The 25,444-nt window shown below is 37.6% G+C and overlaps 1 protein-coding gene and 1 non-coding gene across 3 annotated transcripts; both read right to left on the bottom strand.

The window, feature by feature from the left end:
* Positions 1–6,284: 6,284 nt before the first annotated feature.
* LOC141605369 (uncharacterized) lies at positions 6,285–24,855 on the bottom strand. 2 transcript variants are annotated; one of them, XM_074424092.1, is made up of 18 exons: positions 24,645–24,855; positions 22,181–24,284; positions 21,394–21,601; positions 19,978–20,135; positions 19,795–19,874; positions 19,071–19,202; positions 18,862–18,978; positions 18,186–18,278; positions 14,856–14,933; positions 12,866–12,922; positions 11,630–12,380; positions 11,429–11,484; positions 11,186–11,265; positions 10,743–10,825; positions 10,581–10,660; positions 8,895–8,974; positions 8,133–8,178; positions 6,285–7,719 (listed from the first exon to the last, which is right to left on the bottom strand). In XM_074424092.1, exons 2-18 carry the CDS (start codon positions 24,213–24,215, stop codon positions 6,631–6,633), a joined length of 5,223 nt encoding a protein of 1,740 aa, XP_074280193.1. In that variant the 5' UTR covers positions 24,216–24,284; positions 24,645–24,855; the 3' UTR covers positions 6,285–6,630. The 2 variants fall into 2 exon arrangements, with proteins under 2 accessions (XP_074280193.1, XP_074280194.1); XM_074424093.1 differs by having other exon boundaries at positions 22,181–24,232; positions 24,645–24,853.
* Positions 21,111–21,237, bottom strand: LOC141609928 (U6atac minor spliceosomal RNA). Its single transcript, XR_012527831.1, has one exon. It is a non-coding gene; the product is annotated as a U6atac minor spliceosomal RNA (small nuclear RNA).
* Positions 24,856–25,444: the final 589 nt, after the last annotated feature.

Here is a 25,444-nt window from a genome sequence, read left to right as displayed (position 1 = left end):
GTGTTTGCGTGGTCCAAATTTAATTATAAGTGTTTGCGTGGTCCAAATTTAATTGTATGATGGGGTAGTGTATTTGTGTGGTCCAAATTTATTTATATGGTGAGGTAGTGTGTTTCCTTACTTTTTGTGTCAAAATGAAATGCGAAGTTTATTGTGAATAGGAGGGAGTATTACTCTAATTAATAAACAAAAATATTCACAATAATAATATTATCTATTATAATGGATACTAGTAATCGAAATTATGGACATAACCCATATTCCCAAGACAATCAAAATAATCAATTCAACCTAAGTAATCTTACACTCATATATCATTGAAAAATGATTTGGTTGAACATGTATGGAATAATGTTTGTAGAAGTAATTCAGAATAAAAAATTCCGTGTAATATCGTATGAAGTTAATTTCTCCCTCTGTTTTTTTATACTCCCTCCACTTTTTTATATATGACGTTTTGCATTTACGAGGTAAGCCTTTGACTTTAATATTTACAAAAATATATTTGTTCAAAAAATATATAAATGGTACCATTAAATTCCTTACGAAAAACTTTTTCATATGAGTATATATATCATAATATTTAATCTTATATTTTAAGAGATATTGAAGAGAGAAGGGAGTGTCTCAAAATGTGAGAAAGTCATATATAAAAAAATAGAGGGAGTATATGTCATTCTCACCTTTCGAGACATATTCTTTTCAATATATCTTAAATTTTATATAAAAGTGTTAGGTAAAAGTAAATGGTAAATAATATGTCCGTCTATTTTGACCCGTAAGGTTAAAACGATTAAATTAATACATCCGTCTTAAATGATAATTGTGTAATAAATTTATTCGAAATAATTTATTAATAAGTTTTGCTTAAGACGGATAATGACCGTCTTAAATGAAAATTTGTGTTTATTTAATAGTGTTAAGTAAAGTAAATAGTATATAGTGGGGTCAAATAAAAGGGAAGGGGAAACCTCTCTATTGTAGAGAAAAATGAGTAAAAACTTTAAGGAATAGTGGAAAATGAGTTAGAAGAAAGAGAAGATGAAGTGTAAAAAATATATAAAGAAAGAGAAAAATAGGAGGGAAATAATTCACCTCTTCAATGTCATTGCTCTGAAGTATGTTCTTTTACTCTTTAGCGTTAGTAGTTTTGGTCATCCGACAATAAAATACTCCCTTCAATTCACAATAAACCTATCATTTCATTTTGACACAAAAATTAAGGAAACACACTACCCCACCATATAATTAAATTTGGACCACACAAATACACTACCCCACCATACAATTAAATTAGGACCACACAAACACTTACCAAAAAAGGAAATAGGAAGGTTATTGTGAATAACCGAAAAAAGAAATAGGGAGGTTTATTGTGAATTGGAGGGAGTACTTATTTTACATATAATTTTTAAAATCTTTTGACACTATTCTAGACTTACTAAAAAGACGTTCAGAGTATCAAAAAAAAAAAAAGTTTAACTGAATTGATAAAATATCAAATAACTGATTTATTTCCTAATTCTTGATTAATCCACAAATGGAGCAAACATTAGGAAGCAAGCAGTAAGTTTCAACTCAAAGCATGCAATGGCATGAATTGCAAGGTCCCGGGTTTGACTCCATGTATGGACAGGGTGCGGTTATTGCACGAGAGCCTTTGGGTCTGTTAAACGAGAGTGTCGACTTACCGTGTTGCCGCGTATCTCTAGGAGTTTGGTCTCGCAAAGGTGTATCGCTCTAGGCTGCTAATGAGAGATGTTCCTTGTTACCAAAAAAAATTCCAACTCCATACCTTCTTTTTTTTTCTTTTTTTTTTTTGGCAGCTGTAAAGGATACCTGTCTTACATAACTATGACCCGTTTAGCTAGTCGATGGGCCACGGAATTAAGGTTTCTAGGGATGAAACTAAAACTAAGACAGTGAAAAAAAGGAAAGCAAACTTCGATGTCTAGAAGGATTCCTTGAGTCAAGTGGTGTTTATTCTCCACTCCTGTGATCTGGAATAAGATCTGTAGGCAGTCGGAAAACACGTCCAAATGAAGAAAACCATTAGTCCTAGCCCAAAGAAGTGCTTCACGGATACCTTTAGCTTCCGCCTGTAATGCAGATTCAGACCAGAACCCTTTACCACCTTCATACATAACAGTGCCAGTCAAATCATACGCCACCCAACCCGCTGTTGATCTTAAAGAGTTCCTTCAAACGGCATCCACTTTCACCCTAATTGTATTGCATCCATAGCCCGTGCCAATCAAATAAATGGGGATGCACTCCTTAAGTTTCTCACGTACCTTATTAAACGGTAGATGTATACTATAATCATCAAGTCTTGGCCTCCCAAGAGAAGACTCAGTTGCAGCAATCGCATCGGCAGCTGTCCGTGATTGCATCTTGAAAAAAGCATCCGGAGAAAACTTGCAGTCTCTAAAGACATGGTTGTTTCTATTGCACCAAATGCTCCAAATGATGGCGAGGAAGTGAATAATCAGCCGGTCCCTGTTATCAACCCTCAAAAGATAGTTAATCCAATTAACTATCCAATCACCGATATCCACATGATTATCATTACGAGTTCGTATTCCAAGATTAGAAGTAGCCCAAATCCGTGTGACAACTGCACAATCGCGGAACAGATGATTCACTGTCTCCAGGCAGTCATTACCATAACAGAAGCGACAGTAGGGGTCTACATTGATGCCTCTTTTCAGAAACGCCGTTCCATTCGAGATAGAATTAGTAATAATTCTCCAGATCAAGACTTTCCACGTCTGAGGCCCGGGAAGTTTCCATAACTTCTTCCTACAGAAAGCAACACATACCCTACTAGCTCCATCTAAATCCTTTTCTCTACATGTCTTATTCAAATGATCCTCAAGTGCAATCCCATAACCACTTTTCACTGAGTAAACTCCTGATGTCGAATGCTTCCAATAAATTTTATCATTAGGTTGTGAAATACACAGGGGGAGGGCTAGAATTTTAGACCTCCATTAATCACCAAACAGATCATAGATAAGATCTGAGACCCACTCTCCCGAAACTAGGATTAAATCCTTAACCTTGAGATTCATTGCAGACAAGGATTGCGACGGAGTCAGACTAGGATTCATAATAGGTATCTCCCCATTCACCCAACATGTGTTCCGGATTCGAATGAGTTTGAGTCCCAGAGCCACGCTTCTACATCCCTATGAAAGGTTTGAATAATTTTGCTTGGTGGTCATATTCTCCGGCCCAAAGGAAGGAGGAAGAACTTTATCCCGAAAGATTTTCCCGAAAAGTGATTCCTTGTTACTAACCGACTTCCAAGCTTGCTTAGCGAGTAACGCCTGATTAAGGCAAGAGGCATTCCTAATCCCAAGACCACCTCTGTTTTTTGGCAAACTTAGGAAATTAAAATTACACCAGTGCACAGTCTTAGACGATCTCAATCCTGTCCACCAGAAATGTGACAAAAGAGAATTAATTCTCTTTGCCACACTTACCGGTATTTTGAACACCGATAGGAAGTAATTAGAAATGGTGAACAAGACCGAGGAGATCAGTGTAAGTCGCCCAGATGGTGACAAAAAAAATCCCATTCCAAGAAGATATTCGTTTTTTAACACCGTCAACAAGCGCTAAAAAAATATCCTTCTTCGAGCTTTCAAAATCAGTCGAAATACCCAAGTAATTACCAATCTCCTTATTATTTCGGATATTTAGAATTTTGAGCCCGTCGGATGCACGACGAATGGGAGTATTAGGACTGAAAATAATATCTGACTTGCTATAATTAATCATTTGACCGGAAGCCTTACAAAAACCTTTGAGAATATAACTTAGTTGACTGAAGGCATCCTTTTTCTCCATAAAAAAAAATGGAATCATCGGCAAAGAAAAGATGCGAGAGAGGTGGAGAGGACCGACTTAACTTGATACCATGTAGCTTGTTACTACGAGTGGCAGCAGAAATATTTCGCGACAAAACTTCCATGCAAAGAACAAAGAGATAAGGCGATAAGGGGTCCTCCTGCCGTAAGCCGCACTTGGGTCTAAATTGTTTCAGCGGGGCTCCATTAAAAAGAACTTCATACGAGACCGTCGACACACAGTTCAAAATGAGCTTAACCGGAGACTCGAGAAAACCCAAACACCTTAGTGTATCAGAAAGAAACATCCATCTAACCCTGTCATAAGCTTTGCTCATGTCAGCCTTAAACGCAAAGCTACCATGTCGACCTTTTTTATGGGTGTTAGTTATGGATCGCTTCATGTGCAAGAAGAATATTATCGCTAATATTTCGACAAGGCACAAAGGCATTTTGATAGTCCCCTACAAGATAGTTCATCACCCTTGCGAGTCTATTAGCAATGCACTTAGTAATAATTTTCATAATAACATTGCAAAGACTAATAGGTCGATAATCTTCCACCAACTCTGGATTCTCACATTTGGGAATAAGAGTAATAAAGGTTCGATTCATTTCTCCCGGAATAAAACCTGAATTTAGTGCAGCGAGAACCGCCTTAGTAACGTCATCCTTGACGAAATGCCAACATCTTTGAAAGAATGCAGCAGGAATTCCATCAGGCTCCGGTGATTTTAGCGCACCCAATTGAAAAGTAGCGCGTCTTACATCTTGACGGAAAACGGTTTCCTAAGAAAGTCAACGTCGCCATCCTTCACTCTAACATCAACATTTAAAAGGAGGTTATTAAGTGCGGCCTCCTCAGCTAATTCCGCCTCGATGTCATCCTCAGCCACGGCCTCCGGGTTGAAGATGTTGTAAAAATTATTAAAGAAGAGATCACCAACTTGCTTCTCATCAAACGTCCAAGTATTGTCATTCGCCTTAATTCCCGTAATAAAATTCTGTCCCGAACGACCCTTTACCCAATTAAAGAAGTATTTTGTACATGTATCACCACCAATGTTCCATTTAATCTTTGCTCTTTGTCTCCAAAACAACGCGGCAACAACAGCAAATTCCTTAAGATCTCCATGTACCTTATTATAAAGATCTTCATTTCCTTTAGTTATAGCCACATCCAGCTGCCTCCAATTTTTCGTCAAAATCATCCCATCTCCTATTCCACTGTAATCTCTTTTCAATTGACCAGTGTTTCAGTTCTGTTCTAACCTTGGCAAGTTTTCTCATGAGACGAAAAGAAGGAGAGCCTTCAATGTGTATGTTCCATGTATTCTGGATAAGAAGGATGCATTCCTCATTTTCCAAATTCCAAGACTCTAGCTTATGAGGTTTCTTGGAAGACTGTTTGATGAGATGAAGATCAAGCTCAATCGGAGCGTGATCAGATAGTTGGATAGGGTAGTGCTTAACTCCAGTATTTGGAAAGTGTAGTAGCCAATCCTTCGATCCAAGAGCCTTATCAAGGCGCTCATAAACTCTTTTATTTCCCTTCCTATTATTACACCAAGTAAATCGCGGACCCTTGAACGGAATATCAATGAGTTCATTCTCAATTTTCCAACAATTAAAGCTATTAGCTTCCAAAATCGGCCGCTTGCTTCCACTGACTTTATCACATACATACTCAACTTGATTAAAGTCTCCGAAGATAATGAAAGGATAAATGAATGTTTCAAGCCAGCACGAAAGCTCCTCAAAAACAGACAGCCTAAGTGAACTTTTAGGTTCACCGTAGAAGAGAACCAAGTACCACGGCAAAAGATAGCATTCCTCGACTAATAGGATAATGAAATTATCACAACATACAACACTTTATTTTCATGCCCTTTTTCCATCCTACCCACAACCCACCAGAAGCTCTGGTAGCATTAACCCCGACACACTCATCAAAACCAAAAGGTCGAAACAAAGAGCTTACATGGCCTACATTACACTTAGTTTCTGCCAGAAATAAAAATTTATACTTATTAATACTTAATCTTAGTTTAGGAATTGTAGGGGAGAGCGTGTCATTAAGACTCCTACAATTCCAAGCCAATCCTATCATGGGGAATGAGGAGGTTGAATAGGGCCAACCTCTGCAACTCCCAGGTCATCAATCATAGCATCATCGGCTTCAGCATCAATACCTGATTCCAAACTTTTAACCCTTTTCAGGCCAAATACCCCATAAGGAGAATGAGTACATCATAGGTTAACATGATCAGTATCTTTTCTACAATGTTTGACACTTCCGGCCTTGCAGTCCCAACTACTTCTCTTTCTACGGCAGCTACAACCTTGAGCTGAAAGATTATATAAAGTTTATACAATCAAGAAAGAGGATGAGTTACTCCAGTGATTGCCATTGATATTAAGACGGCGAAAGAATCGCAAATGTAATTTCAATTTCATCTTTGGAATTCCACTGTTTGGTATAGATAAAGCGGGCTTACAATAATATCATTCAGAAATTTTTAGACCAAACACAGTCGTTTGATCACATAATTTGGTCGCCCAATGACCGGAAAAGCAACCCCTACCTCTATCAAAAGGATGGACAGAGCCCAGTATCGATTTCCTTCACTTGTATGATCTCAACCCTCACCTATATGTATCAGCAGAATTCTTTGACTGCAAAGGTCAGAAAGATTTTGAAGAAAAATGACAAGAAATGGAAAAGCCTCGAGATTTTTTTTCCTATAAAATCAATAAACTTTGACACTATCAACTCCTAATAAAAATCGCCTGCACAATCTAAACTTTGATTTACATCACCCAAATGCTGACCATTCTGCCCGCAAACTATACTTTCCAAGTTTCTGTCAAATCCTCGGTTTCTAGGGTGGGGCCCCTTGAAACTGCGCCCATCAAGATTACGGAACCATGGGGGTCTTTGATTCTTCTGCTTATGGAATCTCCTCCCGGGTCCATTCCAAGAACCCCTTCCATGATGTGACATATTTTGGCTTGTGGGGCCAGAGTTGGGTGCGTGTGGCAGGCTTGGGCCTGATGTGCTGGGCAGGCCTGGGCACGCCTGAGCATCACCTTCACTAGGACACGGTTTCAGGCGAGCATTTTTGTCACATGGATAAGGGGGAAGTGGTGGAAAGGGTTTGAAGGGAAAAGAAGGAGCAATCTCCCAGCTCTCCGCTGTTCCTGATTCGTGGCACCCAAAATGCTGTAAGACGGAAAATGGGATGCCATATGCTACAGGTATACCCGGGTTGAATCTTTCCTGAAGTAGACCCAAAGAAACCACAGGTTCCAAAGATCGTGAGTTCTGAGCAGGAATTGAAGACGAAAATCCTGGAGGGGAAACTTCATCATTTTGCAGACAAGAAAACCCAGGTGGAGCATCATCCTCAGAGTTCCCCATCGGATCATCTGTCGTACTACAACCTTCTTTGCTTGCCTCGGGTTTAGGGCTTGCTTTGATTTTGTCAGGTGAAAAAGGGTTGATTCCCTGCTCTTTACGCCGCTTAGGAAGTTTGGGGTCCGCTGGCTGGTCCCATCTGCTCTTTCGTTTGCGAGGTCGGGTCATGATGGCCTGGAAATTAATTAATTGTGGAGAAAAAGCCTCAGGGGATCTAGTATCGCAAGAACTGTTTACTGGCGGCGATTGCTTCATATTCTCGTTGGTTTCTGGCATCCTTGTACCTTGCTCTCGCCGCTGATTATAAGTTCCAGGAAATTTGTTACAATTTGAGTTCCGGCTGAACTCCCTCTCCCTCTTTCGATCAACGTTGTCCATGACATTATATTTGTTTCTCAGGGGCCGAGGAATCCACCTATCCCGAAAGTTTCGTGCAATTTGATGGACCTATGCAGATAAGTAATGAGAAACCAAATATTAGGAGGAGAATAGTGATTAATATAATGCGAGACCAACCCATTTATAAACCTAGCCATATACCAAATTACGCATTAACACACTAACTCATGTAATTCTCATATGGCCATATGGGTCATTCTCATCACTCGCTATAAATTATCACAAGACCGTCTTGTATGAAAATTTGTGTTTTGCGCAATGTTCAATTTGAAATTGTTCTCTCTTAATATCAGGCTCTCAGCTCAACTGTTTGTTTTATAGGCAGATACCAGAGGTGTTTGATTACAGGCTATTACCAGAGAACCTCAAAGGACAAGTTTCTTGATCAATGGTCAATAATGTGCCCCTCAAGTGTCAAAGTTACGAAGTGTTTCAATTCTTTAGATAAAGGGGAGAGTTACCTTTTTATCTTCATGTTCCGTCAAGTTTAATATAGATTCCCTAAAACTGCAGAAGACAGTTAAGGTTGCATCAGTAGCAGTATATGTGGGGATACATGCAAACTCTACACTAAGTACCAAAGAATTCAAATGGTATCTGATCAGAAAGAAAAAACACAAAGAATCAAAAGATCAAAAGAGAAGACGGAAAGAAAATGAGATGCGCAAATGGAAGATGAAGTTATACAAGCAGAAGCGGATAAGATTAAGTGTCCTAAAAACAATTCCATTTACTAGAAAAACTGCTCAGAGAAATATAATGTATTCCAGATCACTAACAGAACTCGAGATCATTAAACATTTGAAGTTTAGAATCAACGAGGGCAGTGCATGCAACAAAAAAAATGGCTAAATAAAAGGGTATTATTGCAGCTCCAGAATTTTTTAGTTAATATTGCGCCACTTTTCTATTTGAAGATATAAAAGAACAGAGGGAGTATTTTTATGATATGAGTGGCAATATCATCCTCAAGAAATCAAATCTAGACATACAAACTCAACATTGTGGGATAAATTCAAGTCTAACAAAATCACACACTTCACAAAATGAACCTCAGTTGAGTGTTGATACCATTAGGATGCAAAGTTTGAGTAATGTGCAACCAATTTGTAAAATGACGGATTGTCAACTGGTAGGAACTCAGAAGTCATGCTTAAACATTTGCATCAAGAAAATAGAAGGCAGATTTGAATATAATATTGACAGCAGCGACTTTTGCTTACCTCTCCACTCCAGGTCGCACTGAATCACCAATAATGCGCTCCACGCTTAGTATCTCCTTCTCCGCCAAAAATTCTAATACCTGGAAGTAAAACATCCAACCATTCAATCAAAACTCAAAACGAGATTTACCCATCTTCAGACATAACTGCGAGGCTGGCATCATTAGAAGCACACACGCGATAAGGACTGCCCACGCTGCCTTTGGCAAGGCAATGAAGGTATGTGCAGGTTATGCTTCTGAATACGATATTCGGTCAGGAGCGGCTTCTTGTCATAATTTTTTATGTTTGGAAGTATCCTTATCCAAAAGAAAAAGACAAGTTTTGACTAAGAAATCTCAGGGAAGAAGTGTCCTCTATTTGAAAGTACACTAACAAAACTTCATATCAGATAGATACAAGACCCACCCTCCCCAGAGACAAAAAAATCACCTCAGCAAGCCAATATCCTAAGAGAAGCTTGCAGTGAGTGATCAAAGTAGTCGTCAGCGACTCAATCTAATTGCAGTTCTCACTCACTGATGCCAATAATAAAGCCTAGTATCATTACAATGTGGTTTGGTAAGAATATGATACCATTACCAAAATTTGATACTATGCCTCATACAATCCAGAAGTTGACTTAGGAGTTGATATTGACCCTGAAAAGTCAGATGATAGCAACTAGCAAGCCATTTCACCTCATAACTCATTGCTTATCTCGATCACAATTCACAACAACAAAGTCTCGATAAAACGATGAAAACTCATCCACCGTACATCCACATATTAAACAATAAGAAACTAAATCTCACCCTTTTCTATGTGATTTATTACAATTGCAGACTGGTCGTCCATTTTTGCTTATCCTAGTTCCAATCTTACTTGTACTTTGTGAGTTCCAGATTCTTTTATACTTTGAGCAAAACTGATTAATTATCACAAAAAACAAAAAAAAAAAAAAAAAAAAAAAAAAAAAAAAAAAAAACTAACATTGTGCAAACTTCCAACAACATTGGAAATTCGAAATTTGATGTTAAATAAGGGGGGCTGAAATGCTTAGCTGCCATAAACGATAAATTAAGATTCCTACCGTATTATCACATCCAAGCAAGATAGCACCATATCACTCGTATTTGATTAGTAAAATTATGAAGAATAATACTATGCCACAATGGTGTATCAAAAGGATTTCCATTTTTAATGGAACCAAAGATCACTCATTACTCTTTGGTTCCGGGTTATGATGGAATAAAACATGGCTCACTAAAATGATGCTCTTCTTTCTACTAAGAAATACCACTCCTTCGATGCAGTTCTCGATGTTGCATCACGGGTCATTCAGAAACTGTCTCTTTGTGTTGCTAACAAAAGAGTAAGACCGCGTATCAAAAGGGTTTCCATTTTTAATGGAGCCAAAGACTCGTTACTCTTTGCCTCTTTGGTTCAAAATTATGATGGAATAAAGCAAAATGGCTCACTAAAGTGGTTGCGCTTCTTTCTACCACTCCTACGCAATTTTCATCTTAGGTCAATCGGAAACAGTCTCTTTGCACAAGAATAAGACTGCGTAATTGCGTACATCCGACCCCCCCCCCCCCTCCCTCTCTCTCTCTCTCTCTCTCTACCCCCACAATTTACGGGAACCATTGAAGCACAAGAGATAATGCTGTTGTTGTAATGGTGTATCAAAAGGATCAGCCATACCTTAAGAAGCTTCCGTAGAATAGGGGTCTTTTTGAAGTCCTTTCTGTATAGCTTCATCATGTTATGTAGCATCTGCAGGCCTGGGCAATGATGTATATCAAAATAATATAATGCAAAAAAAAATTTCAAGCAATTGCTGTAGATCGCTCAAAAAAAATTTACCATTTTTGCTAATAATATCAAGAAGAACCCCACGAGATTTAGTTTTCAGGAACGCATCGAGTATCATTGACAGTTCTCGATTACTGCAAAGCAGAGAGGGAAGGGAGAGCAATAAACCAAGAATTCATGAGAAAGCGGGTTGACATAACATCCTCTTTGACAAAAGAAATAGATATCGTTGTATGCCGAAATGATTTGAGTTAGTTGAAATAACATCCCCTTGAAAAAATAACAATCTTTACAAAAAAGACCTAGATATGTTACATCAGCAACAATAACAAGAGAGCCTTAATCATCTTAAATTAATTTGGGTCAGCTATCATCAATCATCATCGTCGTTAAGAAACGTCAAATGATATGTAATATTAAACAAAAAAGGAAAGGAAAATAAGATAAATCATCAATATAGTAGTCATTAAAATGTAGAACTTTAGCAGACAAACCTCTGGATTGCCCCACCATTGCCACTATCACCAGAAGCTGCAGTTAGAAGCAAAAGTTTCAGGTAGCCTTTAGAGGCATCCTGCAACAAAAGGCAACAAAATCCAATTTAATTGCAGATAAATTCAAAAGTGTGAAATGAAGTACTCCCCAAGTACAACAAAAATACAGTCAACATGCTATTCATAGACAATAAGCAGCGCATAAATGAATCAGAACAAAACAGAAGTTAGTATTTCTCACACCTTCTTTTTGCAGATACCACCGTCAGTATCGAGCAACTCATTGAGTTTCCCCTCGACTGCATCAATAGAAAGAGCACATCGTTAATTATTAAGAGTAGGTCTTGTCAATATTTATGTATTAGAATTAAATTATTAGAATTGTATAAAGAGTTGGCGACTATGATTCCACGGCAAAACTAGATTCGTATGATGACAATGTACCTCCTTCAAGATGACCATTCACAGAGCCCTCCAGCAATTTCTTGGGCTTGTAAGGCACAATTTGGGATCTCAAAGGTTGTGCTGTCATAAGAGGTTTCTCATCGCATGTAATACTGCTGGATTTTCGATTTTTTGTTGATTTAGCTGGTCGGGAGATTTTCATGCGAGGACGTGCTTTCGATAGAGGTCGTTCAACCTCACCAACAACAATTATGGACATCTTATCATTAGAATCAACCGACCCCAGAGGAGACTTACTACATTCAATCGGCAAAAGATCTAACTTAGAAGTCGTTGGAGAGGCTATAGGCTCATTCGTCTCCTTATTGGCCTCCACTGCTAATATGTCTAACGATTCACAGACTTCATCGCCAGCTGCTAAAGCCATTAAATTTGTTGATTTGCTGATAACATCATTTGAGCACTCTTCTATAGCCTTTACCATAATAACATCCGGTATGACGTTTGCCGAACTTTTTTCATGTAGCATATCTCCCTCAAGCATGTGTTCAACATCCTGTGAGCTGAATCTATCCAACATATTTTTTTCTAGGCTGTGATCAAGTTCACCATTTTCATCAACCGCTATAGGTTCTGGGAATTCGTCATCAGAGTCTCCTTGAACAACAACCTCTGAATTAGATGGATCACCTCCAATATATCCCCGACATTTAAGCGCACCACAATAACATTTCTTAGCAGCAGCACCAAATACACGTACATAATTGTAGTCAAAAGTCAACTCTTCATCCTGCCATAAGTAAATGCAAATGAAAAATCCAGACGCCTAATAAACACAGATTTACAATTTTTTGGCAGAAGAAACTAGGAAGTAGTCAAACTAAGTGCTATAGTAATAACTGTAAACAATTAATTAACTTGTGAAAAACAGATGACAAAAAATGTCAATGACAGCAGAGCCCAAAACAACTTTTCTTATCTAAAACTAAGCTGTTGCCATACTTCAGAATTCAGATCCAAAGTTCCAAACATAGACTGAGTAGCAAAATACAAACCAAAAAACATCTTCCCCCCCTCCCTTTCTGCCCTTTCATATAAACCACTACTGCTGGAGAGTCAAATAAAAAAAAAAATTACACCATTAGTCTAGAAGAAATCATTCAACACGATAAGATTACCTCAAAAATTCCAATTCATAAAAATCAAAAATTATTCTCTTCTTTGTTACTGAAAAAATACTTTAATTCCTACAGAAGGAAGCATATGAACACATACCTTTCTGATATTCCTCAGTGCAAACAGGCCAACACAAATTTCTCCATTAACTACCCACTGTTTTAGATTGAAACAAGCAACCATCATAAGAAGAAGAAAAAGGTAAACTTACAATTCTTTCAAACAAAGAGAGATGTGCTACTATTTCATTTCAGTTGTGTAAAGTTTAAGCACAGCTCTAGCTAGCAGACTGAAGCAGTCCTGAGCGAACAGAATATAATGGGGTATACATAAGACAGGAGAGACACGCCTGACAAAGTTGCATAAGGATATATGTAGATATTGCCGGATATATAATCATACCATAAATTATGAGGAAAATCGGTAACAATAATGGAGACAGCATGCAAGAAGTCAACTTAACCGGAATGCTTTTAAATTATAAATGCAAGTATTCTTGTCTCGAGAACCAGGATTACTATTCTTGTGAAACAAGGTATACATACATCCTATCTAAACCGTGCGCAGTTCCAAAATCCATGCCTACAGGCTATAACTCACCTAAGACGGATATTTCTATACAAAAAGTTTATGGCAGATTTAAGGAAATTATAAAATGACACATTACCCTAACAAAACACGAAATCATCTTTTCAATCTGCGCCCCCGCGTAAAAATGATTCTTTTTTAGGTAGAACAAAAAATGTTGCCAGGGGATTCAAGAATGTGTAACGAGTCCTCCAAGACGTCCTAACTATAAATAACAATGGGGTCCAATTTCTAGGTATAGAAGTAATCAGGACTCCTCCAAAAGTTCAGGTAGCTGAGGTCGGTAAATTAGAAAAACTACTGCTCACACACAGGTGAAAATTCCCCAATTGAAGGATTATAGGATTTATAGCTCATTTTCAAACCATTTTTTCCTCTTTGATCCAGTCCAAACCCACTAATGAAGAGTGAAGACCGCTCGTGAAATAGCACCACAGCCATGGAACCTTCTGACAACAACCAACCTATAGACTAAACCAAAGGAAGTAAGCCAAAACAAATAAGAGTACTGGCATACTCCAGCGCAGAATTCAAACATATGGGAACACGCATTTAATCCCTCCCTCATTTGACTAATTGTGCATATCTCCAAGGTGATAATCAGACTTTGCTTTCACGGTGAAAGGATACTCAAGAACTCATTTAGCTTCAGGGAATACTGGAGCATAAACAACTTCTTTTCACCACTCTAGCCACTAACATCAGTCTCTTTATCGATGTTCGATCAGCTATTCATAGAATTATTCCAACATTTAAACCTATTCAAATGGAGAGGAAAGCCTTACCAGACAAATCTCATTATTCCTCTAATTCACGGGAAACACCTGGCTTTCTCACTGGATAAGAGCATAAACGACTTTTTTTCTCCACTCTACCACTAACATCAGTCTCTCTATCGATGCATCAGCCATTCACAGAATCATTCCAACATCTTAAACCTATTCAAATGGAGAGGAAAGCCTTACCAGACAGCACTCATTACTTCCTCTAATTCTCAGGAAAGACCTGGTTTTTTAGTTTTTGCATAATCTTAGAATTGCTCAGCTCACATTCCTTCATATTTGTTCCAAAACTACATGAGTATTTCCTTCGTGCTGGAATGGCACTTGCCTAGCGTCATTGTTGTCAATATATTATTAAACCTAGGCCGAGGCCTACCTTGTTTTCCATCCAAAAAAATTACCACATAAGAGGTCCTCACAAGTTCAAAAAGTGAAGAATAATCAAACTGAACCTACATTTTAGAGGACTACAAAACCAAAACCATGAAATAAAACATTGTATAACTCCCTAACTTTTCTACTGCCCATCATCAGCTAAATTTCTACTTAACATGTGTGAGATATTAGAAAAGTGCACATCATTGGTGAAACTTGCCAAAGGCCGCCATGCGAGGCCTGTTGTGAGTATATTGGACGGATTGCTGAGACCAGACAAGCCTAAGAACTAAAGTAGATAGATCAAAGAAGCACAAAGGAAAGGTTCACTGAAGAAAATTCACCTTCTCAGTACGACAATTAGGATCGCAACTGTGGTTAACAAATCGTCCCAAATTTCCTTTAGAACATGCATCAATAACCTGATATTCAAAGCAAAAAAGAACATATTAGACATTTTAACTGCCAAGATATCACATATAACTAAACAAACATAAGAAATGGAAACTCTATGACAACTCAAAAAAGTGCAATGTTATTTATGCGATAAAGATATGCCCCAAAGATTAAAGGGAAAATTTTATCGCACGGCAATTAGGCATGCCTTACTTTACGGTTCCGAGTGTTGGGCCGTGAAACATTGTCACATTCAAAAGATGAGTGTGGCGGACATGCGTATGTTGAGGTGGATGTGCGGCCATACAAGGAAAGATCGATTAAGGAATGAGGTGATTAGGGAAAAGGTAAAAGTGGCGCCAATAGAGGACAAGATGATGGAAAATCGACTAAGATGATTTGGCCATGTGAGAAGGAGACCTATGGACACACTAGTTAGGAGGAGGCTGGAGACTTGGAGAACAGAAAAGGTTCCTAGGGGTAGAGGGAGGCCGAGAGAGACATGGTTGAGAGTGATAGAGCACGATATGAGATTTCTGGGGCTTGAGGAGAGTATGGTGACGGAGAGAGCACAATGGAGGGAAATGATACATGTAGATTTTTAGTATTTGATGTTATTTGACATATTTAGTGTTTTTATTTAATTTAAAAAAAAATTATTTGTTCTTTTCTCCTTTATTACACCTTTTTTACCAACTACTTTCTTATATATTTTACTTGGTTTACTTTTAAGTTATTCCGGATCCTTAAATTCTACTTCGGTTTTCAAAATCGTTTTAATCGTTATTCTCGATTTAAATTTTAAGTTTTTATAAAAGAAATCCGGACTTCAATTTTAAAACCTATAAATTTACCTTGACTTTGTATTATGTCTCGCTCTCCCTTTTGTTTTTCATTTTTTCCTTTTCTATTTTTTTTTCGCATTTTGAGATGTGCGTTCACCCATGGACGGTTCTAAAGGATGATTCATGACAGCCGACCCCAAATCATTTTGGGATTAAAGCTCTGATGTTGTTGTTGTTATTGTTATTTTGGATCATTTCTTTAATAGAAAATATAAAAGCATCAAATCAATGATGAAGCAAAAGAGAGCAAGGAGTCCTCACATACAAAGATAACAAAGATGCCTAATTCTACTGTATGAATATAACTTAATATACCCTTAATAGCACTTGAAGCTTTAGCGCATACAGAAGCTAGAAAAAACAATTTCACCCCCAAATAACAGAAAACACAGTAATCTTCATAGTTGCTTCACAGCTTTTATACTACCTGAACTTCAAATTTAGAGGTGAATCATCAAACCAGGACATGCCCAGTGCTCAACACAAATACTAGTATCATTAAATATATGACTAACCCTCTTTTAAAGGTTTTCCACGCTTAAACTTTCTTATTCGCAGCTTATTTTCTTATTTTTTTGTAATCCACATTCATATTTCTGTTTCTGATGGAGTCAGAGATTCATTCTTTGATTCAAGCTTCCAACTTAATAAAGCAAAATAGCTTACTAAATTTTGTGTGTTTCTTTTTATTGTGAAATAGTAATTGTTATCTCAACTTTTTAAGCAACCATCATGGGTCCTGCTGAAACGCATCTTCGGTTCATTAACACAGAGGAACGACACGATGTTTGGTGTGGGAACCTCACTTTAAAAGACTACTTTCTCCATAAAGATTTTCTAGCTTGTTTTTTTTGTTTAGGTGGTAACCATAGGGAAAATACCTAGAGAAGATATACTCAAAAGGAAAAAAATTTGGCAATCTTCTCTCTCTGGTAGGCATGAAGAGACTGAACACACTATAGATCACCTTCTTATCTCGCGCTCGTGGGTCTTGTCTTTGTGGAATCAATCCTTGTCTCACTTTAGAATTTAGAATAAGTTGGGTCCATCCTCGTAAGACGAAGGATGTATCTACTCGGAAGATAAGAATGAAAAATTGGGTTGCCGAACTTTGGATGATGGTCTTTGGCTATTTAATGGTGCACTCAGATTGAACAAAACCATCACCAACGTGTTTTTGATGATGCAGCCTCTTCATTTCAAGAGCCAAGTTTATATTTGGAATCATGTCTTATAGTTTTAAAAGGCGCGAGGCGCAATAAGACGAGGAAATCCGGGGTCACAAAAGGCTAGGTGCAAGACGAAGGCAATATTTCCCTTTTACAAATTTTATAGACACTAGGCGCACAGTTTCTGCAATCAAATTTGTATTTCAACATTAAGATTTGAGCAATATTTCCCTTTTACAAATTTTAAAAGGGCTTAACATGTAAAGGAGTAAATTCTACAATATTGTGTCAAAGAGAACATAATAAATGAACGAGAAGAAAAAAAATTCTAAAATTGCATATTGGTATGTCTCGCTGGTTGTGCCTCATCTATAAGGCGCACTTAAGATGCACCAAGGCTTTTTGGTTAGTACCTCAGCGACTCAGCGTGACTTGGGCATAATCGTGCCACATGCACGCTTTTTTAAACTATGAGCCGTATGTCTCACCCATATCCAAACTTGTCTCCTCTTATTTTGTAGACAAGATAACACATGATAATTTGAGAGTATAATTATTCATCTCTCGTTTAGTATATGTTGCGTCACATTTTGGGTCTTTTTGTACATGGGTGGCGTTTAGTATATGGTCGTCATCCTCATGGCGTCCTTTGGTAAAAGGGCATCCCCCTCTGTGATTGTTTTTTACATGGATGCCACCCCTTTTGTAGTCCTTAATTAATATTATATCTTACCGAAAAAATATATTACCCCTCTATCCCACCATTTACGGGAATCTCAAGGCTTGGGGAGTTGGGGGTAATGTCATTGATTAATCCACCATTTGATATATTCCCTTCTCAGCTATTCTAAGAATTTTTGAGACTTCTTTATGATGTTTCTTCCTTTTACATTGTTTTACCTCAATTCGGCAGTTTCAAACAACAATTCATATCCGTAACCCCAGAATTGGACCAAGGCTTGTTACCAACCCAATAGATTCAAAAAAATCTACATATAACAAATAAAAGATGCGCTAAAACGAAAAAGCGAACTATTGGAATTCTTGGGCTTAGCCTTTGTCATAACTAAAAGCTCATAAACAGTAGCAATCAGCACAATAACACCTATTTCCATGCTCTACAAACAGATAATATAAGCAATTGTGCATGCCCATAAACAAGTACACGCGCACTTAAGACATTAATGATATATATATATATGGTAAGCTAAGAGGAAAAAAATGGAAGAAAGTGTATATAGGCCCATTATAGGAAACGGCTAACCTCATTCCCATTCAATGTCATGAAGTAAAAATGCTTATGGCCCTTTAAAGCATAATCCTTCTGGCGTGCCTCATAACTTTGCAAGTCCAGCACCTAGCCAATGACAAACATAATTAGATGTCCAAGAAACAATCTTTCAAAAAACAAAAAAAAGTTTGAACAAGGAACACAAAAAATTGTATGGTCAGACTAATACGCATGAGAACATTTCCAGAAAAACAAATTCAAACCAGTCAGGAACATGAATGACTATTCGATCACTACAATCAAACTGTTTGCAATATTTGCTTCCTCAATCCTTATTGAGGCTCTACGACGAAGAAAGGATAAGCAAATATATTGCAGACCTTTTTACTAGTTTCTGGTGTACACATCCAGAGAGCAATACTAAAGGCAGGGTTGAATGAATAGGTTCTCTGAGCCTAAGAAAGCTGAGAGAGCTTATTGCACCCTAGATTCAACCGTCCTATGAAATATAAGTTCTTTTATGATACTTTTCTGATGGAGGACAAATTGTCCACTTTCAATAATAAATATCATTACTTTATACGAGTCTTATCTAATAGAACACTACAAAAAGCACAGGCTTGGGGCTTGGGAGACCAACAATGTGGAGGGAGTATCATGTGCATTCATTTCATTCAACATCAAAAGCAAGTAGCAATAAGAGGGTTACCTCTCCAACATATTCAATGAGAAACTTCCCTTCAGAAATATCTTCTAACACTTGCAATCCATAACCCTTTCTCCCACATCGAAACCAACTAAGATTGGCATATGACCTCTGTTGGAACTGTATAAAAAAAATAAAAAATAAAAAAATCAGACATCTATTGATATAAGTAGCCACTGATAGCCATCGTCTCTGAGAAAGTACGGTCTCACCTGCTGATTGGAACAGAGATCCCCACATGGGCAGGTTCCATGAACACACTCAATATTCAACATTCTATTCAGACACTGATTCCCACAGCCCAAGGTACCATCTGCAGGAGGCTTGCAGTGGCAAACCATAACCTAATTGCAAACATGAAAAAACAATGTCAGAAATCAAAATGTTTAGAAACCTCTGTTCGACATTTTGGCACAGAAAGTAAGCGATGCTATCAGCATTCCATGACTATGTAATACCATATCAAACTCCATAAACTACAACACCAAGTTCGTCTTAGTTATTTTATTTGTTAAAGCCAAAGAGAAAAGTGGGGACTGATCAAATACTGGTCTATTGCTGGTTTTGATGATAAGGTTTGAGGATGGACACAAGTGCTGGAGAGAGTGACTCTGAATCACTAGCCCAAGGTATACTTGGGAGGTTTTGACAATAGGAACCAATCATGAGACATTCTAAACATTTATTTTAAGAAAATTTATTCACCTATTATATTAAGGCACAAAACTAGAAAGGACAGAGCAGGAGGACAATCAAGTTATTATACCAAGCTAGAGTAAACATAAGTACGACACTGTTTTAAATTTACAGAGCAGGAAGCAACGATATTGATAGTCATAAATAAAAAAGTAAATATATGCCATATTTTTAACTACTATTTTCAGGAAGCAACGATATTCCACGACTTTTACTCAAATTTGAGAGTAAAAACTAAACCTCATCCATAGACTGGGTTTTGCGTCGTCTGTGCAAAAACAAGTTGGACTTGATTAGCGTCCAAGTTGACTGTTGTGGATCTGAGGAGCAGATAAATGAAAGCAAAAGTAAATTTTTGATCGCCAAAAAAGCACACTTAATTAGTTATATTCATCTAGCCCTACAGAAACCAGAAATACAGACCTCCTGGAGGCCTATCGCCACTACCCTTGTAACCTAAGTGCCTATTCCGACCATCTTCTTCATCTGATATTTGCAACTCTGCATTAATAGCAGCATTTGACTTCTCTTGGGGAATCGAACAATCAGCAAAAGCTTGATCCTGGTTGTCCTTGCAAGTCCTTCAATAAACAAAAGAAAGAGGGAAAAAGGTAAAAAAATCTCTCCAGTGCAAAAACTTGAAGAAACTTACTAGAAAGGCGGCCATATATGCAGGGAGCCAGGGATATAGATAATCATAAAAGAGCCAATAAAGGGCCAGTACTAAAAGCAGGGAGCCAGGATATAGATAATCATATAATTAAGTCAATATATAGCATTCTTTCAAAATCAAGCTGTAAAGTGTAAACATTATACCCATACAAAATTGAAAATCCACTTAACGTTCCTATCAAATTCTCAAAATCAAGATGTAAATACTACGCTTATACAAAACAGCTACCATGATATAATGTGAGATTAGAAGCAACCTAATATATTTATTCTAGCCTTACAAACCGCTAAAGCTTCTTAACTTAATGTCCATGCAAAACTAACCGCGTAGTTAAAAAAATTAGTAACCCTAACACTATACTCGATATAGAAAGACAAATACAAAACTTTGTGGATTACAGGGATTCACTCCACTCCTAAGCGAATTGCGAATCTGTTAGAACGTATTCTATCATGAAGCTTAAAATCAATAAAAATAGACACTTTACAAGAGTAAGCGGGTGTGGCGTGTTAGTCGCTAGCTAGGCGACCTATACAGAGAGAGTCGCTGAGAAGCAGTTGTGAAGGCCAACCCCTACACCACTTCTATTGTTCGCCAAAGAAAGTAGACTTCTACTGCACGCTTCCAGTTTTGTTGTTGGCACTATATGTTTAAAATGTGTTTCTTTTCTTCACTATATACGTTTATTGGGATGCTAAATATCTTCGATTAAGTAATGAATTTAAAAACACCTCTAACATTTAAAGCATTGGGACATCATGGGTCTTGCAAAAGCCTCACTAGGTGATCATGGAAATGGTTATTGTACAGCAACACTGACATGATATCCTTAAGATATTGGAATATAGGAGATTAGGAGTCATTACTAGCACTAAACTTGTTGAAATTGGATTATACATCCACCCCGAAGAATAGGTAGTAGCCTTGACAGAAGTGTCAACAGGTAAGCCTGAAAGCTGTTCCCATCCTTGTAAAGGCAGATGCCAACCACCTCACCTTTATATGAACCCAAAACTTAGTTACGAGCAATGTACTCTATTTTTCACTCATAATCCCACTCTACATAAGGTCAATTGTAAGCCACAACATGCTATGTCTAGACAGTATTTCCAGATACATGTAAACTAAGTCATCTATTAGTATTAATTGAAAAAAGTAGACATTACCATTTGCCGTTAGTTTCTTCAATGACATCCGCAAGCTTAGCAGGTATGCAGCGCCATTTTTCACACTCATCACAACAAACCCAGGCAACACGTGGAGGCAAAGTCTGTTCAACAACTCCGGTAGGCGGAAGAGGTAAGCAGGATAAGGTCTGAGGTACCAGTGTACTACTACAGTCAGTATTTGCTACAGTCACCAACTCCAGATTTCCTGCAACATGGTCAAACTCTTTCAGCGCTCCAAAATAGTATCTGGTAGTATCCTACTCAAACTCCGTCTAAAGTGCCCTAAACGGCTACATATCCAAGTATAAGAATAGGCATGGCGCAAGTTGTTAGCCAATAGGACCCTGTACTAGATTGAAGATAGTGGTGTGAGGCATGTCTTCATAACAAAAATATACTTGCAACATACAAATGTAAAATATCCTAGATATTTTTAAGTGAAATAGAGAGACATTCTAGACACAAGACTTAAGATCATTAATTACTAAATGCTTTACAAACAGTATCTTCATATATCTTTTGTCATGCACGCCTCTCTTCTTTAGCTCTTTTACGAGAAGTGTAGAATTGGTGAGGGTCAGATATGGATTCCATAACTGTATGCTTGAGTGTAGTGTCAGACACGGGATGGTAGAGTGGTACAACCCTTGAAATGAAGAGTCGAAGTACCACAGTCTGAAAGAAGCTCAAGTCGAAGCAAAAGAAATATTACAAACAAATTCAAAGCCGATGAACAAAAACTGAATTAAACATTAGGCAAGAATAACCATCATATGCTTTGTACCTGCTCCTGGTTGATCCCTATCTTGGGGTGCCTCATCCACAAGGTCAGTTTCTATCACTTCAGGCTTACTTGCCAACTTTTTATTACCTTTCCGCTTGCCAGAAGGTTCTTTCTGGTTACTTTTAACATTTGAGATCTTAGGTTGTTTCTTCGATTTGCTCTTCATTTTTGAGCCTTTTGAGTTTCTTTTCTGCGGAGTTTCAGGAGTAAGCAAATGGGTTAATTTCCCTGAATCAACTGATTCAATCCCAATCAACCTAAGAGAAAGATTGCAATCAACACCATTGACCAAACTCGGGGCCTTCTGGAAACCCTCATCAGTAGCCGACAGCAACTCCATTGAAATTAGCTCGCTACCAGAGCCAGAGGTGGTGTTCAAAGGATTTTCACTAGGAACATTTGTGCCATCAGTACAGACATTATCATTACATTTCTGCAACTGCATATCCTTCTTCGACTTGTCAGCTTTCTGGGGGCTTTTCTTTTTCTTTTTATTCTTGCTCGATTGAGAAGAAGCAGGACATATAAGAGACAAAGGAACAGAAAAACTACCATCTATATTCTTTTCAAAATTATTCAGCAATGATATTGGGCCAACAGAGGAGTCAATAACCTCTGAATCAGGCGAGGTGCCAGGATCTAAGAATTTACCAGTATGCGAGCTACCAGGCTTTTCAGACTCTACCCGCTCAAAAGAATCACTATGGCTAGACTTTTCTGACATAGAGCACATTTCCAAATTTATTCCTCTGAGAGGAACCTTTGATGTAGAAGAGCTACACTGCATGATCGTACACATCTCTTTCGGACTCGGATTGTCCATTGCGTTTCCACTGGGATTCTCATTATTGGAAACAGAAACAGAAACAGAAATATTATCATCAATCCTCGGCTGCACACCAGAAAAATCATTACGTTCCTCTTTTTTACCGAATGTGACCTTCAAACGAATTGGCCGGCATGGAAGCGTTGGCCTTTCCTCAGCCAAATGAGAGCTGGGAGCCACCTTACTTGAGTTTTTTTTCCTGCTCCTTCGTCCAGCCTTCATTTCTGGTTTCCCTTCCTCTAACACTTGCTTTGCAGATGCTTCCATGCTGCGCTCAAAGTATTTAGCGAAGCTTCCTGACAATCCCCATCCAGATGAACATATTGATCTACTTAAGCTGCTTCGTTTCTTCCTTGTAGCTTCTGAGAACAAGTCAATTGTTTGACTAAGTGTAATTTTAGAAGACCTTTTTGAGACTTTAATTGCATTTTTTTCTCTTTGAACTTTCTGGACAGTTTTTCTACTTCGGGAACTCCTTCGCAGAGACAAAAAAGAATTCAAACACTTTAACTCGTTTTCGCAATCGTCATTCCTTGCACTGCCAGCTACATCATTGTTTTCATGATTAAAACTTTCGACAACATGGTCAACACTACAAGCTGCAACCACAATCTCAGGTCCTGACTTATCTGGCATGATCAAGCTCATAGCAGAAGCATCATACACCAGACCATCATGATTAGTCTTTGAGGGCTCTTGATACCCACTGTCACTCTCACATTGGCCTATTTCTATCTTATCATCGCATTCTATTTCATCAAAACACATTCGGCTTAACCCGCATTCAATGCCCAATTCATTACCTCTTTCAGTGGCATCATCAACACACCCTGTTGCTAAATCAGCCCTTCCACCTATCTCTTCAGAGTTTCTCACAGAAGCAACCGTAAAATCTCCATCATCACCTTCTAAGGTACGTACGTCATTTTTCAAGTAACCATCATTCTCAATAGAGGACTGAAAATCAGAACCCTTCCCACTTTGAGACGCCTGTGAACTAATGTCCAAGCTCGACAAAGGCTCCACAACCAACTCTTGCAATCTCTCCCCTAAACCACTCCCCTCGACGACATTTCCAGTTTCCAAACCAACCTCTACCCGGTCTGAGCAACCAACAATGGCATTTCCATCCCGAACTCCCACTGGCACCTCAACCTCACCAGCCAATGACGCGCAAGAGGTTTCACCAGGATGCTCACAGGAATCCATCACTCGGTTTCCGTAAACTACCAATAAAATTAGACCTGTTAAAAGCTGAACAACGCCATTGCTCTCAAACTGCATACGGAACAATCAAAAATCACTTGATCATCAATTAACACTATCCTAACCACAACAATGTAAGACATAAAACCAGTTAATTTCCATCAAACACTCTAACCTAAATTCGTTTCTCATTATTGGGTCAACCTAAAACTATCAACAAACATAAAAAGTTTCGATTTTTAACCAAAAAACAATGAACTTCCGTGAATTTAACTATACCAAACAAAATAAAAACCCTAGATTAACAAATTACTCATGAATGCACATACTTAACAACACGAATTGAAAGGTGGAAATCCCAAAAACACAATAAGAAAATCAATTGAATACATATAAATTATAGCAATGGAAGTAACGGAGAAAAGCGTGTACCTTGGGTTATTGAGATAACGGAGGGGAGAAAACCCAGAAAATCGAGCCGTTGAAGAAGTTGTTGGTGTTTTTCTGGGCTATTGCATTATAATTGATGATTTATGATTTATTTCTTCCCCAAATTTACTAGTTATAATATTTGTATATTTTTTCTTACTTTAATTTTTGGTTCTTTTAGGGTGATGAAATATAGAAAGAACCGACGTGTTGCAAAATTGTAAGGGTAATAGACCTATATGTGACGGCTAGACCCTACAACTGGTTTAATTGGGTCGGTAATCGGTACTGATCGAGTTAATTTGATTTTGGTCAATTGAGTTTCCAACCAACCAGTTCGGGTTGGATTAGCTCGATTATTTTTGGTGCTGGACGGATAGTGTTATATCTATAAAATATAATTAAAAGGCTATCCTAAAATGACAAATAAACGCCATCTAGACAAAGCTACGTATGATCCAAAAAGCCACTTAGATTAAAATTTAATGTGACGTGGCATATTTTTAATGTGACATGGCGAATTAATGTGACATGGATTATCAATTTACTATTACATGACATTAATTTAAATCATTTATCTATAAATTAATTTAATTCAGTTATATATCTATAATATTAAAGGATATTATTATTATTCTTAAATTAATTTTGTATATTAAATATATTGTCTTCCAACATTTATATAACCCTTACAAATTTACATCAAATTTCATAATTTATAATTAATATTGACATTTTAGTTGAAATTTTTGTAATAAAACATGTTAATAAATTTCAAAATTTATAATTAAAATTGATATTTA

The sequence above is a fragment of the Silene latifolia genome, chromosome 10 (genome assembly GCF_048544455.1).
Source record: "Silene latifolia isolate original U9 population chromosome 10, ASM4854445v1, whole genome shotgun sequence".
NCBI classification, from domain to species: domain Eukaryota; kingdom Viridiplantae; phylum Streptophyta; class Magnoliopsida; order Caryophyllales; family Caryophyllaceae; genus Silene; species Silene latifolia.
This window is presented reverse-complemented; position numbering and strand designations above follow the sequence as displayed.

What these genes read in the sequence shown, in the direction of transcription:
- LOC141605369 (XM_074424092.1), bottom strand. Translation starts at nt 24,215, where the DNA reads ATGGATTCCTGTGAGCATCCTGGTGAAACCTCTTGCGCGTCATTGGCT. An exon ending in TGGCGATAGGCCTCCAGGAG is followed by an intron (nt 19,875 to 19,977) that starts GTCTGTATTTCT and finishes TCTGCTCCTCAG; the next exon opens with ATCCACAACAGTCAACTTGG. An exon ending in ATCTCTGTTCCAATCAGCAG is followed by an intron (nt 18,979 to 19,070) that starts GTGAGACCGTAC and finishes TTTTTTATACAG; the next exon opens with TTCCAACAGAGGTCATATGC.